Genomic DNA, 16,569 nt, shown 5'->3' with positions numbered 1-16,569 from the left:
ACAATCAACCAATAGGAAGGGATAATTTCAGTATGTGACTCATGCTACAATTTACCCACATTTTATGCCAGTCTTTCCACTCTTCGAGTTGTTCTTGAACTGTGTTATTCTTTCATGCAGTTTTGTGCTGTGAACAGAGTGTATTAAGATGACGGAAAATATTGCTCTTGTTGCGGAAGGTATATAAAACTTGCTAATACAGAACAGTTTCACATTCAGGTCTGCCAAAAGACATTTTTGAATGTATTGCATGTCAGCAAAGATCGGGTTCAGAGGATTGCCAGAAATCACTTCACGACAGGGAAACTTCCAACAGAAAAGAGGGAAGGAGCTAGGATCAAACCAGAGTACACTGAAAAGCACTTCATGAAACGTTTCATTGAAAGTTTGCAGTGTTGTGAAAGTCACTATTGCCACGGAAAGTCACCGGTCAGACAGTATCTACCCAGAAATTTAAGCATCGCTAAGCTTTACAAAATGTATAACAACAAATCGCCTGAAGAACTCAGGGTGAAGCGGTGGTTCTTCTGTGAAACATTTATGCATTGCTACAACATAGGATTCGGAACACCAGTTACTGACGCTTGCTCAAAGTGCATAGAGCTCAAGGAGAAAATGAAACTTGAAATTTTGAACGTATCACTGAAGAATGATTTACTCTTGGAACTTACAGTAGAGTACACATACTAAGGGCTGCAGCAATTTTCAAAAAGCTCCAAGAAGAAAGGGACAGCATGGCAATATTTTCATTTGACTGCCAAAAGAATCTTGTGAATCCAAAAGTTCCAGATCAAATTGCCTATTACAGTCGCCAATTGTACACTTATAATTTTACCATTGTGAGGGGTACCTCACATGCCAAGCTAACAAAGGAGAATGTTTTTACATACACATGAATGGATCATGAATTCAAGAAGGGGTCTAATGAAATCTCATCTGCAGTTTACCATCGGTTATCACAAACTTATTTGTCAAACTTCACAACTATACGACTTTGTGCAGATGGCGGCGGAGGACAGAACCGCAATTCTACAATGATTGCAATGTGCTCATATTTCTTGACACACACAGCTCCGTCTAATATAGAAAGTGTTCACTTGGTCTTTCCTATGACAGGCCACTCATTTCTGCCCTCTGACAGGGTAGAGCTCAAGTCGAGAGAGAGATACGGAAATACCCTATAATCTGTAATCCGGCAGAATATGAAGACTTCTTTAGCAAACATGCTGAAGTCTTCAAATTTGGCATAGACTGCTCGGTGAACAATTGGAAAATGGTTGCTGAAAATATGATGAAAAAACCTGCATCTTGGCATTTTAAATTTTCTTCAGTGAAATGATTTGTTATTAGCAAAGACTCACTGGGAAATGTCACCCTTAGGGGGGAACCTCATTACAACTCAGACATCGGTTTAGGAAAATCGGTAGTGAAAAAGGGAAAACGCCTGTGAGATATGCTAATGCCACCTGAATTATTGCCAGGAGTAAACTTGAATCCCGCCAAAGTAAAGGACTTAAAAAGTTTGCTTGAAAAGCATTTTGGAATGGATTGGGAAAGGAATGAATTGCTTTCTTTTTATAAGAATCTGTTCACCTAAATTTCTGTAGACGAAAACAATCTTGTTGAAGAAACAGAAGTTCTTTGTGATGGATCTCAAGAAGAGGGAACAGATTTGAAAGTTTGATTAACAACAAAGTGATGTTTTATTGTTCAAGCTACTTCTATTGTGAGTGCAGTGTAGCCTATAAAGGAAGAATTCTCTCCAAATACTATGGATAGGATGTAAATATGATAAATCACATTGCTGTGTTTAATTTATTAGTGAATATCATTATACTGATAGCAAAAAGGTGTATTAGTGTACTGGTGAGTTTTATTACATTATATTCTCAATTCTTTCATTTTTCTTGTTTTAAAATAAGTTGTGTGAGGTAATATATTTTGATTTCTTTGGATGCTCCAAAACTCGTCTTATCCAAAATACAAATGTAATTTATTGACATTCTAGTAATTATGTTTATAATTCTTCAGTAAGACAACCCTATGACATTGGACTTGAACACGTCGTAATACATTTAAACAAGTGAGACTTATATTACAAAAATTACAGGTTTTTACTTTTCCTGAAAAATCACTTATGGTGGATTAGACGAGTTTTGGAACAGACTGCCTCAAATATCATTTATCAATGACCCAGCTCTAGTCAGCCTTACTATGATTATAATATTCATATTCTTCTTTTATCTTTCCAGTCTGTCATCTCAAACACTGCTACACTAGTATCTCAAACCACATTGTTCATTCATTTAGATGACTCTATTTCACCAGGTAATTTAACTAACACCGCATCACTCACGTACTATATAAATCATGGATCACAGCCCGAATCGTGTCTTCACCTTCAGCTGGTTGCAGCCTTAAGATTAAAAGGGGGTGTAATATCTGCTTTACTTGTGAAGCATTGAAACAAATTATACATTAAATATTATGATGACTCATAATGACTAATGGAACTGTAGTGATTTAGAATGTCTGTTGAAGTATTAATCACATCTTTAAAATGCTTCACACACAACAAGCACTAGGGGCCTTATAATTAATTCATGCAAGAAATTCCATGGGATAAACTTGTGATTACCCCAATTACAGAAGAAACCCATATAAAGACCTATTAATAAAAACCACTCCCTTTGAAACATGCCTATATGCTCACCTATCCTCGAGATATTTACATGATAGAGAAAATTATATACACAAGTTTTAATATTTTACAGGTGGTATGAAATTCATGCTTAGAACAATGGAATGTACTTAATGCTTCTGTTTGTAGTCAGCTGTCATCAGAAGGTACAGCTGGGGGGGGGATTTAAGCTCCCATCACAGAAGCCTCGTTACTGGAGAGTCCTTGGTTCATGTTCTCCTTCTGGGTCCCGTACATGATGGCTTGATCTGCAAACTGGCGTTGGACGTTCTGGGCAGTCCCTGATGAGATGAATGCTGGCACAAGGCGTGACTCTTGTAGATTCCTCACTTTGGTTCGACGAGCACTCTCGGACATATAGGCAAATGGGAAATTTGTTAATGATGTAATGTTTTATGCATCATCAAATAACCTGCTATGGCTAGACACACTCATGGACTCAAGTGAACTAACTGACTAACGCTCAAGTCTCTGTAGCTCGCTACTCATTTCCCTTTGTAACACGTCACAGTAGTGATTTCCATTGTTTTAGATGAGCGTCACACTTCCATTCAGACACTATTCCCCAGCTATACTAGTACTTCCTATTAGTTCGATTAGCGCCTTTTGACACTGCACTTGTCTTAATCACGGCAACTAATCATTCGTATAACATATCAGCATCTCACTACGTTCGCACAATCAACAGAAGCTACCCGCTCTTTAAATGTTATACACATGAGCCACCACTGACTCTAAGAGTATACATTCCCTTAATATGTGAATCTGAATATGGGAATTACCAGCACCTGCACTCACACACAAAATCCTTCTTTCATCCTGTATGATTGGATTATATATTCACGTGGAATTGTCTGATATAACACAGACTTAAGTTGAACACAACAATTCAAAGTGAATAGCGCAGAATATTTTTCAGTCACACTGAATTATAATAACTGAGTACACTGGCTCACACTGACCGATGAAGTTTCACAGCTAACATGCAACAACTGCGGTCGAATGTATCAGAATGGAATACTATGGACTATTTCTTATATAGTGAAACCGGCTTGTCACCTAGAGTGGTGGTAAGCCCCACCCACTTGCAAAAATTCAGTCCATTAATAATGATTTGTCAGAGTTGTGTGAGTAGTCAAATTGTAGCCCAAAAATTCCACTTTCCACTGATTGAGTTTCATTCAAATCACATTGTTGGATCTCTCATAATCTCGTGGGCTTTTCTTTCTAAATTGGCACTTGGGCTATTATATCATGGAGAGTTCCTTGTTTCTGTCACGTGGCTCACCTCGAACATCTGGTTTCCATTTATGCACATCTGTCTAAAGAATGTCATTACTGATACACTCATTATCTTCTGATGTCATTAATTAGCATAAAATACGGCGGTTCAGATGAGTCCTTACTCGTAAATTTCCATAGCATGTATCAAAACTTTGATTATTATTATATTATATTATATTATATTATATTATATTATATTATATTATATTATATTATATTATAATATAATATAATAATAATAATAATAATAATAATAACAATAACAATAATAACAAGTGAATACTATGAGTTGGCACCAGTGGATATACATGGGAAATCACTGAGAATATCCAGCTCTTATGTTAAAACACTGTAATAGACTCTGCCTTCTGACCCAAATTTTGCTGTACTGAGCTCTCTTTCTCTCTGTGCGTGTAACTACACCCTTGCCCTCTGAGCTGGTGTATCGCCACTCGCATCCCAGTCTGGGTTAAAACTACTCATTACGACCAAATATATTGCAAAATGTTGCAGAAAAATGCATATATTACCTGTTGGACCTCATGACATGCCTATGGACATGGTGCTGAACAGTTACAATATATACCGTACTAACAGAAAATAAATATCAGACTAAACAACAAAGTGTGTGAATATTGGACTTATATGTCAGAAGTTAGTGTCAAACCTTCTTGCATGAATGTCTGAAACATATTATTCATAATTTATGTTGTTTAAACTAGTAAAACTGCACTCTGTTAAAATGTATGGTACCTTGCATGTGCTTGACATTTAGATTGATTCCTTGTTTGATACGAAAGGTTGAAGGCTTTTGTGATTGTAATTGCAGCTTTGTTCTTGTATTATTTGTTTTGATGTATAATGCTTTGCTTTGCTTTGCTTTCCATTACTCTTGTAAGCACAAGACATGTAAAGCTTTTATAAGTAAGCCTTTCTTTCTTAAACAAAGTGTTACCTTCCTTTGATGTGCTGTTTAAAAGAAAAGATGTAATAAAAGTGTGGTTTTATTGACACTGGGAGAGATGTTCTTGGACTGCAAAGATTGAAAGGTCAGTATCATTTTGTACATTGTTTTTAACTTTCAGATTTAGTGGACAGTTCCTAGAAGCTGAGAAGTTATAAAAAATAATACAAATGTACTTATATTAAAATAAGCAGCCATCTGCTGTCATATGTCAAGAAAATCAATTCATATTAATCTTTAGATGTTCATAACATTCAGATAGTTCGTACGTAATCTTAATTTTAGTCAGTTGTTAATTTATTTTCCAAAGATGTTTATTTTTCCTTGCATTCCATTAAGTAGCCTCAGCTGTCTTTCTAAATCTGAATTTCTTTAAGAAAAGAAGATAATCCAGTTAGCATGACAGTTGTCACAAGCAACTCTTCCAAAGCAGCTGGTAAAGCTAGTTTCTATCCACAAGAGAGCTATCCATGTTCTCTTGCAGTCGACTATGACGAGTCTGATGAAGATGAAGTTACCTTTGAAGACTGCAGGTGTGCTCTGTGCCAGAGACGTTTTGAAGAGCAAGGTAAAATGTCTGAAAGAGTTCTAAACCACTGACCACACAACACAACAGACAATCTATAATTTTACTATAAATTGAATATTTCTCTTTTATATAATATTTCATTATATTGGCTGGCCTAGTACACATTGACTTTACAGCTGCTATTTTCATTTTTACAGTCACACTTGAATAATGGTTCTTTTCTCAGCCTTCTTTTATCTTACCACTTCTATCACAATTCACTTCATACTATATTGCAAAGTATGCATATGCTAAACAGTTACTCCATGCCATTATTTTCATTATTTTTGCATGCTGATTTCTTAAACTGTAAAAGTATTAAAATCCTTACTTTATTTGAATAGTGAAGTATTCCTCTGAATTGAGTACTTACAGGAACATGATATTGATCAAAACTGTCTTTTAAGCAATCTGGACTAGAGTGTTATGATGTGTAGTTATAAAAAATAACACTTCCGGGACAGAGTCTAAGATGCAGGTTTGTAAGTGGAAAATGGTTTTAACATCTGCATGAAGCCTGATAAAGTATCCATGCAAAACATATCAAACTGTAAACTTGTGTATAACCTATCTTTTTTTCAAAGTAATGAAAATGTCAGATGTTTTATGGTGTTTTGGAAGTTCAGAGCATAATGCTTGCAACACTTTTCCTGTCAAATAAGAAGTAAATGTTTTATCACTGATGAAAGCATGAGTGTGGTCCTATCCTCTATCTTAAACTTTGTCCTGAGAGTATGAATGTAGAACCTGTTTGGAAACCAATGTATAGTGTGCATGCAAATCTGTCAAACATTTGAGAAATCACTTCAGTATTATTTTGTGTGAAATTACTGTTGTTCACCCAAGTGTGAGTAGCAAGCCAAATTACAATAGGCTGATTACAGAAATTACACTGTATTTCTCTCCAGTTTTTATTGCATGGTATTCCCTAAGGTTAAGTGGAATAATCTATTTTAATATTATTTAATCTGAATAAATGTGGGACAGGAAGAAAATGTTTATGGCAGTGTGTAGCTGAATGTAAGCACAGTAGTTACTAGGGATCCTCTATAATCTTGTAAACATTACGTGTGTATTCTCTATATTTTGTTGCCATCATCAGATAATTTTATGTGCTTTCCACCATTGGTTTACTTTTTCTTATTTACACTGACTGGCAGAGCAAATGCAACACCAAGAAGGAGCGGTTCGAAAGGGATGAAAGTTGGGGAAAAAACAGAGACGGCACGGACGAATAATTGATGTTTATTTCAAACCAATATGCAGGTTACACAATGCGCACGGCATCGACTCAGTAGGATGTAGGACCACCGCGAGCGGCGATGCACGCAGAAACACGTCGAGGTACAGAGTCAATAAGAGTGCGGATGGTGTCCTGAGGGATGGTTCTCCATTCTCTGTCAACCATTTGCCACAGTTGGTCGTCCGTACGAGGCTGGGGCAGAGTTTGCAAACGGCGTCCAATGAGATCCCACACGTGTTCGATTGGTGAGAGATCCGGAGAGTACGCTGGCCACGGAAGCATCTGTACACCTCGTAGAGCCTGTTGGGAGATGCGAGCAGTGTGTGGGCGGGCATTATCCTGCTGAAACAGAGCATTGGGCAGCCCCTGAAGGTACGGGAGTGCCACCGGCCGCAGCACATGCTGCACGTAGCGGTGGGCATTTAACATGCCTTGAATACGCACTAGAGGTGACGTGGAATCATACGCAATAACGCCGCGTTGTCTAGCGGTAGGGCGCTCCACAGTTACTGCCGGATTTGACCTTTCTCCACGCCGACGCCACACTCGTCTGCGGTGACTATCACTGACAGAACAGAAGCATGACTCATCGGAGAACACGACGTTCCGCCATTCCCTCATCCAAGTCGCTCTAGCCCGGCACCATGCCAGGCGTGCACGTCTATGCTGTGGAGTCAATGGTAGTCTTCTGAGCGCACGCCGGGAGTGCAGGCCTCCTTCAACCAATCGACAGGAAATTGTTCTGGTCGATATTGGAACAGCCAGGGTGTCTTGCACATGCTGAAGAATGGCGGTTAACGTGGCGTGCGGGGCTGCCACCGCTTGGCGGCGGATGCGTCGATCCTCGCGTGCTGACGTCACTCGGGCTGCACCTGGACCCCTCGCACGTGCCACATGTCCCTGCGCCAACCATCTTCGCCACAGGCGCTGCACCGTGGACACATCCCTATGGGTATCGGCTGCGATTTGACGAAGCGACCAACCTGCCCTTCTCAGCCCGATCACCATACCCCTCGTAAAGTCGTCTGTCTGCTGGAAATGCCTCCGTTGATGGCGGCCTGGCATTCTTAGCTATACACGTGTCCTGTGGCACACGACAACACGTTCTACAATGACTGTCGGCTGAGAAATCACGGTATGAAGTGGGCCATTCGCCAACGCCGTGTCCCATTTATCGTTCGCTACGTGCGCAGCACAGCGGCGCATTTCACATCATGAGCATACCTCAGTGACGTCAGTCTACCCTGCAATTGGTATAAAGTTCTGACCACTCCTTCTTGGTGTTGCATTTGCTCTGTCAGTCAGTGTAATATTGAAAACTGCAAATATTACAACACAATAAATACATCTCATCTGCATAACAAATTTGGAAGAGTAAATAAAAATTCCTTTGGCACAAACTGATAACAAATCTTTGGATATTCACAATATTTTCTTCATAATTGCCTGGGAGACTGTGCAGTACTCATTTTCCTACAAAAACTGAAGTTATTTTGTTCAAATGCATGCAAGCCATCCATGGCTAGCCTTACAACCTGTAACTTGCCTTCAGCCAATACATTTCACTTGTGACTGCGTATCCAAACTGTCTCTTTTCAGTCACATATTTGCATATCCTGTTTTAATTTCTGGAACTTTGCCTTTTATCCATGAAATGCTTGGTGGTTACTGTTTGTCTGCTCAAGATAAGTTTTATTTTTCTTTCAGTCACATATGGAACTCTCATCTACATCATACTTTCTTTCCACAGTGGAATTACCAGTTTGCTCTGACTCTTCAGTACTGTGGAGCTTTTCTTTAGCCATGAACGGCCTATAATGAGAATCTCTGTTAACTTGACCATGATGGCCACCAATGGTCCATATTGACTTAATTATTACAGTTAATTGTGTCTAGGTTCCACCTTGTCAATACAATTCAGAATGTATTATATATCTAAACTATCATTTACATATATACACACACAAGTACCTACATGTTTCGAGAAATTTTAAATTCTCTTCTTCAGCTTATGGATAAAATCACATGCATTAAAGACATTATTTAAAATGTATTATATGTTAAAAGATTGCAAATAAGATGACAATACAACAACATTAAAAATTCAAACATGAAAATCTTTCATGTTATGTCCCAATTCTATAAAATGTCTGTATGTAATATATTAAAATACAGCTGATTGACTGTTGATCGAATGCATTTGGATGTGGCATTATTAATGGTCTTTCATAGTCCCACAGCTTGGTGTTGAGACCGTCTGCTTATCTATTACAATATCTTAATGGAAAGTAATTATATTATTTGTAGATCAAGCCTGCCAGGTTAAATTGGACTTTTTCATTTGTTTTAGATACAGAGGTCTTGCGGGTGTGTGGGCACTATGAGCTCATTCGGCAGGCATTGTGAATTAGATCCACTGATTGTTTTAAATTTGTGTAATAGTTATGATTACAATAAATGAATACTCCCTCCCCAGTTGATGGTCATCCATGACTGCCGTGACTACCAGTTGTTGAATGGTTTGAATATTCTTCTCACGAACACTTCTGTAGATATTAAATGACATTTTCATTCAGGAAAGAAGTTATAGACAGATGTACAAGTTCACCACTGTACCCACATCAATTTCTTAACACTGTAATTTTGCACTGACAGCACTGATTCTTTCCAGAATAACTCCCCACACTGAAGCCTTAAAAGTCATTTCAGGAGATTTCAGTTTTTCAAAATTCTTCTTTAGTGACTGACTTCTCATTTTTATCTCCTTTTTAGAGTTTTAATCATGACTTCAAAATTACTTGCATCATCTCGAGCAGACCCTGTTGTTCCAACGAGTGAGAGGAAGGTTTCCTGATGTGAAAAAGGACTCTAAAACATTCTAGTAGTGGGCAGATGCTGAGAAAAAATATACAATATTTTCAGTAATTCAAGCCAATCTGCAACAAGTTGCAGTTCTAGATCCCACTAAACTAAGGGACTGGGCTGAACATAGGATGAAAAATGCTAATGAATTGGCCTCCTTGACTCTTGCCTGCAGACGGAACATATGCCAAACATGTTGGTGGCATTTTTACAGGTTTGGGCTGGGCTGAGTGGCTCAGACGCTTGAGATGCTGGCCTTCTGACCATAATTTGGCAAGTTCGATCTTGGCTCAGCCCAGTGGTATTTGAAGGTGCTCAAATACATCAGCCTTATGTCGTCTGATTTACTAGCACGTAAAATAACTTCTGCATGACTAAATTCCAGCACCTCGGCATCTCTGAAAAATCGTAAAAGTAGTTAGTGTGACGAAAAGCAAATAACATTATTTTTCATAGGTTTGGTCCCTTTCCTTTTCAGCCTGACAATTTACTTAATTTTATTTTCAACTTTTACTTCCCCTTGTTTATCCTGCATATTTTACTTTTCTTTTTACTCCTTTGACCCCACATTGAACTGAGAAAAATTCCCTTGAAGTTATTAATGTTACAACTTCCACCCTTTTAAATAGATTTCAATATTCAAGTTAAAGGAAACTATCCACAGCTTCCGATCAATAGTGACAAGACCTTTTATTTAAATTGAGAATCTTCCTACTCTGGGAAGACTCTAAAGAAGACCTTCAAGAACAAATAAACTCCTGGACAGTAGCTGCTAAACAAATACTGGGACTGTACCTTAATTAAGGCCATGGGCGCTTCCTTCCAACTCCTAGGCCTTTCCTCTCCCATCATCGCCATAAGACCTATCTGTGTCGGTGCGACGTAGAGCAACTATCAAACAAAGAAGAAAAGTAACTGCTAAAGAATATGGACTCATCTTTAGCCAAGAGAAAAGTGAGGTTATGGTCATGAAAAGATACGGACAACCAATGGGACACATTGAAATGGAGGGGAAACAGCTACAGATGAACCATCAATTCAAATATCTTGGAAGTGTTATCTCTGATACTGGTTCTATAGACAAGGAAATTTCCCGGAGAATTCAGACAGGTAGCAACTTCTACAAAATAGTTAAAGACATAAGAACAAGAAAATACCAACAAAATCTAAGAGAGTCATATATGAAACCTATTACTTACCAATTCTGACCTATGGTTGCAAAACATGGACCATGAGAAATAAAGATGTTAGTAGAATTCAGGCAGCAGAAATGAGATTTGTCCATAGCATGATCAGTAAAACATGGAGAGACAGAGTCCGTAATGAGGAAATCCGCAAGCAGGCTCGAGTTGTAAGACTGCAAGACAGAATAAGAGTGCAGCAACTGAGATGGTATGGATATATGCGACGCACGGGAGATAACAGATTACCAAAACAAATGTATGATCTCAAACTTGAAGACAAAAGACCAAGAGGGCGACCAAGACTCAGGTACAAGGACATGGTGAAGATTGATATTGAACAGCGAGGACATACTTTGAAAAGCATCGAAGAAGGAGAGAAGTTCAGAAACCGGAACTGGTGGGGAAGCCTTGTTCACCGACCCATCGCTTCAGACGGAACGACGTGGGATATGTATGTATGTATATGTAATCTTCCTACTCTAAGTAAAACTCAGAACTTTCAAGAGTCCATCTTGAGTAAAATAATTAAGTGTCATTCTAATTGTGACTGTCATATTTACAGAGAAACTCTACATGTGGTTTGACCTTTCTATAACATTTCATTTATGACAAGACTTTTTATTTATTTGAGAATCTTACAGTTCTAAGTCGAACTCAATACTTTCAAAGTTCGAACTTGAGTGAAAAGGATTATACTGTGTTAAGTGTCATGCTAATCGTGACTTCAAGGTTTTGAAATTGTGATTATTTGAAGTTTTATTCTCCAGATGCTTCTTTGGGCATCATAAGTCCCATATTAAGAGTGTTTATATGTGCATTGATTTAATGCTGATATGTATATTTACGATTGCCCGTTCTCATATTTGGCTGAAGATGATGCTCACCAGCGTCGAAACTAGTTCCAAGTAAATGTTATAACTTATTTGGTTTAATATTAGTATTGAAAAGATGGATTTTAATTTTACTTATCTATCTATTACTGTAGAGACTGCTTCTCTCTGATAGCTCTGTCTCCTTGGATCCTCTTTTATGCGGCTCTTCATAAAATTCTTTGTTATATTCTCTAAAAATGTATCAAGTACTACCACCACCATAGCCACCGTCATTATTAAAATGTGTCGGAGTATATTTTGAAGCTCATCTTAAATTCTATATAATAGACATATAGCCTTAACGAAAGTTGTTTTGATTTGATGACATTTAAGTTTCCTACTTGTCAGTTTTAATGTTCTATTTGGCTCTGAAGATGGCAGAGAAACTGGAACACTGTTGGGCAACCTGTGACTGAGTTTTAATTATTGTTGGGTAAACACCAGAAATCTTCATGCCAACATTGCACAACATGAAGTGACAAATATACTTTTTTCTTCATTTAAAAAATCCATCAACCCTGCTTGGTTTGAACTTGCTATCTTGGAATCAAGGGACCAACACTACCTCTGATTCACAGAATGAGCTTCGAATTATTCTTTGGATAGTGGTTTAATATCACACCAACTTAGACGGCTTTTTTGGTGACAGTGCGATGAGAAAAAGCTATAACTAGGAAGGAAGTGACCATGGCCTTAATTAAGGTACAGCCCAGGTATGAAAATGGGGAACTACAGAAAGCCATTTTCAAGGCTGTCAATAGTGGGGTTCAAATCCATCACCTCCCAAATGCAACCTAACAGTTCACAGCTCAAACTACGTAATCAATTTGCTTGATATTTTGAATTTCATTATAAAGTGCCTTTTATTTTATTATGGAGGCACTTTGTTTCTACAACCAATTGGAAAGTTTTCTAAATGTTTGTTATATTCCTACTTTTCATAATTGAAACTGTGTGGGAAAAATGCATAAGAATTCCATGAATACATCATAGGCCTACTGCAGTAGATAACTAGGGAGGCTGCTATAAATATAAGATTGGAAGCAATCATGAAGTAATTTAAGGGTATGTCATTTTGTAGATTTTGCTTGAGGATGGAATAAATAGAGAAGCATGTGAATCAAAGAAACAAGAAGTAATAGAGACCTCTGCTGCCTTTTATTAAACATAGGCTAGTAGGAAACAAACATAGCTACTGTTGATTTGTGACACTAGGACTCTTATGGTTGTTAACTAATTTTAATTTGAATACTGTCACTGTCAGCACCCAATGTGAATGGTGATTTGCTGAAATTTTTACACACCTTTTCATTTTAAGCCCAAACTGTTTGATCCAAACCCAGTTGAAGAGAAAAAGGAGAGATTAAACCCCAACAAAAATGGTAAAAATTATCAGAACAAGGGACTGAGAGCAGTCATAAACCCACACATTCACTAACAAACAGTTATCATTTCATTTAAATAATATTCAAAACACTTATGATAATGCAATTTAAAGCTATGCATGAAGTTGCCATTATATTAAATATCTTCACACTACTGAATATGTAAGATATATTCCAGTCGTATTAAGATAGGAATATGAAAAGGTCTTTTGTTTGACTTGATTTGGCACTTGTTTGTTCCTTTTCAATATTTGCAACACATATTCCAGTATCATCTTCACTATGCATTTTCTCTTTATCAACCTTTACATTCATCAGAATAATTTAAGGAAAGGTGAACATTAAATCACTTGAAATGCAATACTACTGTAAACTACATCATCTATTAAATCTTTCTTTCTGTACATCTCATGGAGCCAGATTCTGACCGGCTGACTGTTGAAATGTCTTCCCAAGAGTGTCTCACCTTCACTGCATAATCCCTGCCCCTCTCTCCATGTTCCATATCCATTACAGTGGTTTGTTGTAGATGTCCAGTATTACACTTGACTTCCCACAGAATGTGTGGATCTCAGTATTCATTTTGATCATCCACTATCTGTTGATCTGATCAAATGTTAATATCAACAAGATAGGTTGATAGGTTGAAGATATACTGTGTGATGATTCTGCACCTACCCCTCTTTGCCTATCAATTTTTCTTTATTGTTTTGTTTCTTCCTTTTTGGTTTATCTTTATCCCACTTTATTTTTACCCTGCTCTTTCCACATCAGTACAGACCTCTTATTGAGTGTTGATGCCCATCTCCTGATGAAGCTGGGAGTCAGAAATTAGCTTGTCGGAGGCTGAGAAGAAATTGATGTGGAAAAACTGGTACTGATGGGAAGAGATCTATCTATTTGAAGATGTCAGTGTATAAAGATTGCCCTTGTTCTTTTGTGTTTTCAATTTTTTCCTTGTCTCCTCTTTTAGCAGCTCCAAATTTCAATGCTGATCTGTCATTGTTTTTATCCTATTATGTGTTACTTTTCTTATTCCTAGTTTTCTATATATGATTTTAAAAGTGAGTTGAACATGAGATAGGATGCGATTGTTCTCCATTATGATGTCGAGAATCACAAGATTAAAAACAAGATTTTTTAATAATCTTTGCATGTGATTTCAAAACTTCTCCCAGAGGCAGTAAAAGAGAGTGGATTTTTTTTTCTCAAGTGAAGGAATTTAGTATCAAAAGATGGGAGTAATGCTGTAAAAATTATGTTATAATACAATCATCAATCAGCAGAAAATTTGAGCCTGCAGTATGTATAAAAATAAACACCAAAGCAAGGTGGAGCTTGTAGTACATCTAAAAGTCACAAGGTTCTCTAATGTGATGATTTTCAGCAGAAATAATTAAAAGTATGGAGAAGGATGTTCAAATACTCTTTCATCTGTGAAAAATGGCCTCAGGATTGCATCATTGCATACAGATTTACTGAACACCATCAACATAAAGTGCAACCAATCACACTATCAATCAATATTTTTTTTTTTTAATCCATTAACAATAAACTGGACATTTTAATAATAAAAGAAATTTTGAACAGAATCCAACTTACTCACATGTACTTCTTTGAGTGCAAGAAATTCTCAGAGTTAACAACTTTGAAATGGCAACGGAAGGTGAAAAAGAAAAGTAACATTCCAATTTTCAAGAAAGAATTGTATAAAAAACAGTTTTTATTTTTATAACTGTCAGATTTTTCAGTCAAAATTAATTTTGAATAAATAAATTTATAAACTACCTAAAAGAAAACATATGGTAACATATTTATACCTGAAATAGAAGCAGCTTAATTTCATTATTATTATTATTATTATTATTATTATTATTATTATTATTATTATTATTATTATTTTGAAAGTTGATAAGAAAACATGAAAAGTATTTTACCATCTCAAAGACAGCCAAGCAGAAATTAATACTGTTGCATACATCACCATCATCATCATCATCACTTATTCATTGATGCTTGTTCTCTTATTTTTGAGAGTAATTCCTCAGTTCATCATTTCTGATCTGCATTGAGGGATGTCACCCAGGTGGCAGTTACCTATCAGTTGGTCACTAGTTTTATCCTAAATTATTTCAAATAACTTGGAAATTTATCAAATATTTCCGTTGGTAAATTATTCCAATCCCTGATTCCAAAACCAAACCAAACCCCATGGGGCAACAGCACCGAAGGGCCATGTTCTACCAAGCGACCGCTGCTCTGCCCAAAGGTCTGCAGATTACGAGATGTGATGTGGTCGACACGACAAAATCCTCTCGGCTGTTATTCTTGGCTTTCTAGACCGATCACTAATTCCTTTTCCTATAAATGAGTATTTGCCCTAATTTTTCCTCTTGAATTCCAACTTTATCTATATATTATGGTCTCTCCTACTTTTAAAATCTCCATTCAAGCTTATTCATCTACCGTCATTCCATGCCATCTTCCCACTGTCAGATTGGAACGTAACTCTTAATTCCGATACAATTGGTCTGTTATCCGATATAAATTTTCTAGCTAACTCATTCTTGGTTGCCAGCATTTTGCCTCATTGTGCCAATTTGGGCTCCTCAGTTGGTAACTAGCACACCTGTAATGTTCAATAATGGATCAATTATATTGGAATTATAAATTTACTCATTCAGGACAAATATTTCAGGTACCCTCTGGGAATCAGTGTCCATATCATGTAATAGCCTACCAGGTATTAATGTTTGTAAATGAGACAAAGCCTCACATAGTACATTGGCACTGCTGTTGGCTCCAATTAGCCTATGCAGGGGCCTCCATGGTATGCACTAGCCATGCTTCTTGGTAGGTGTGCTAGTTACCAACTGATGAGCCCAGATTGGCACACTGGGGTGAAATGTTGGCAACCAAGAATGAGTTAGCTGGGAAATTTATAATGTCCAATAATGGACCAATTATATTGGAATTATGAATTTACTCATTCAGGACAAATATTTCAATGGGAATCAATATCCATAACATAATGCTTAGTCGAGCAGTTCATTTCCTTCAATGAATCAATCAGTCAGTCAGTCAGTCAGTCAGTCAGTCAGTCAGTCAGTCAGTCAGTCATCAATGATCTGCATTTAGGACTGCTGCCTATGTGGCAGATTCCTTATCAATTGTTTACCTAGCTTTTTCTTAAATGTTTTCAAAGAACTTGGAAATTTGTTGAACATTTCCTTTGATAATTTATTCCAATCCCTTATTCCTTGTCCTATAAATGAATATTTAACCCAATTTGTCCCCTTGAACTCCAACTTTACCTTCATATTATGATCTATCATACTTCTAAAAGCTCCGCTCAAGCTTATTCATCTAATGTCATTCCACACCATCTGTCCACTGACAGCTTGAAGCATACCACATAATCGAGCATCTCGTCTCCTTATTCCCAAGTCTTCCCATCCCAAAGTTTGCAACAGTTTCTTAACACTACTCCTTTGTCAGAAATCACC

General features: G+C 37.2%; 1 protein-coding gene across 8 annotated transcripts in view; it reads left to right on the top strand.

Moving 5' to 3' along the window:
* pHCl-1 (pH-sensitive chloride channel 1) overlaps window positions 1–16,569 on the top strand; it is a 1,475,408-nt gene that overhangs the window by 1,115,913 nt on the left and 342,926 nt on the right. For 2 of the 8 annotated variants that reach the window (XM_068225457.1, XM_068225462.1), the window contains one exon: window positions 5,434–5,517. The exons of the other annotated variants lie outside the window; for them this stretch is intronic. In XM_068225457.1, the coding sequence (XP_068081558.1) occupies window positions 5,434–5,517 (84 nt within the window). The remainder of the gene's footprint in view (window positions 1–5,433; window positions 5,518–16,569) is intronic. 8 annotated transcript variants of the gene reach the window in all.

This window comes from Anabrus simplex, chromosome 1 (assembly GCF_040414725.1).
Source record: "Anabrus simplex isolate iqAnaSimp1 chromosome 1, ASM4041472v1, whole genome shotgun sequence".
Lineage (NCBI taxonomy): Eukaryota > Metazoa > Arthropoda > Insecta > Orthoptera > Tettigoniidae > Anabrus > Anabrus simplex.
Note: the sequence above shows the minus strand (reverse complement) of the source record. Positions and strands in the feature narration are given on the sequence as shown.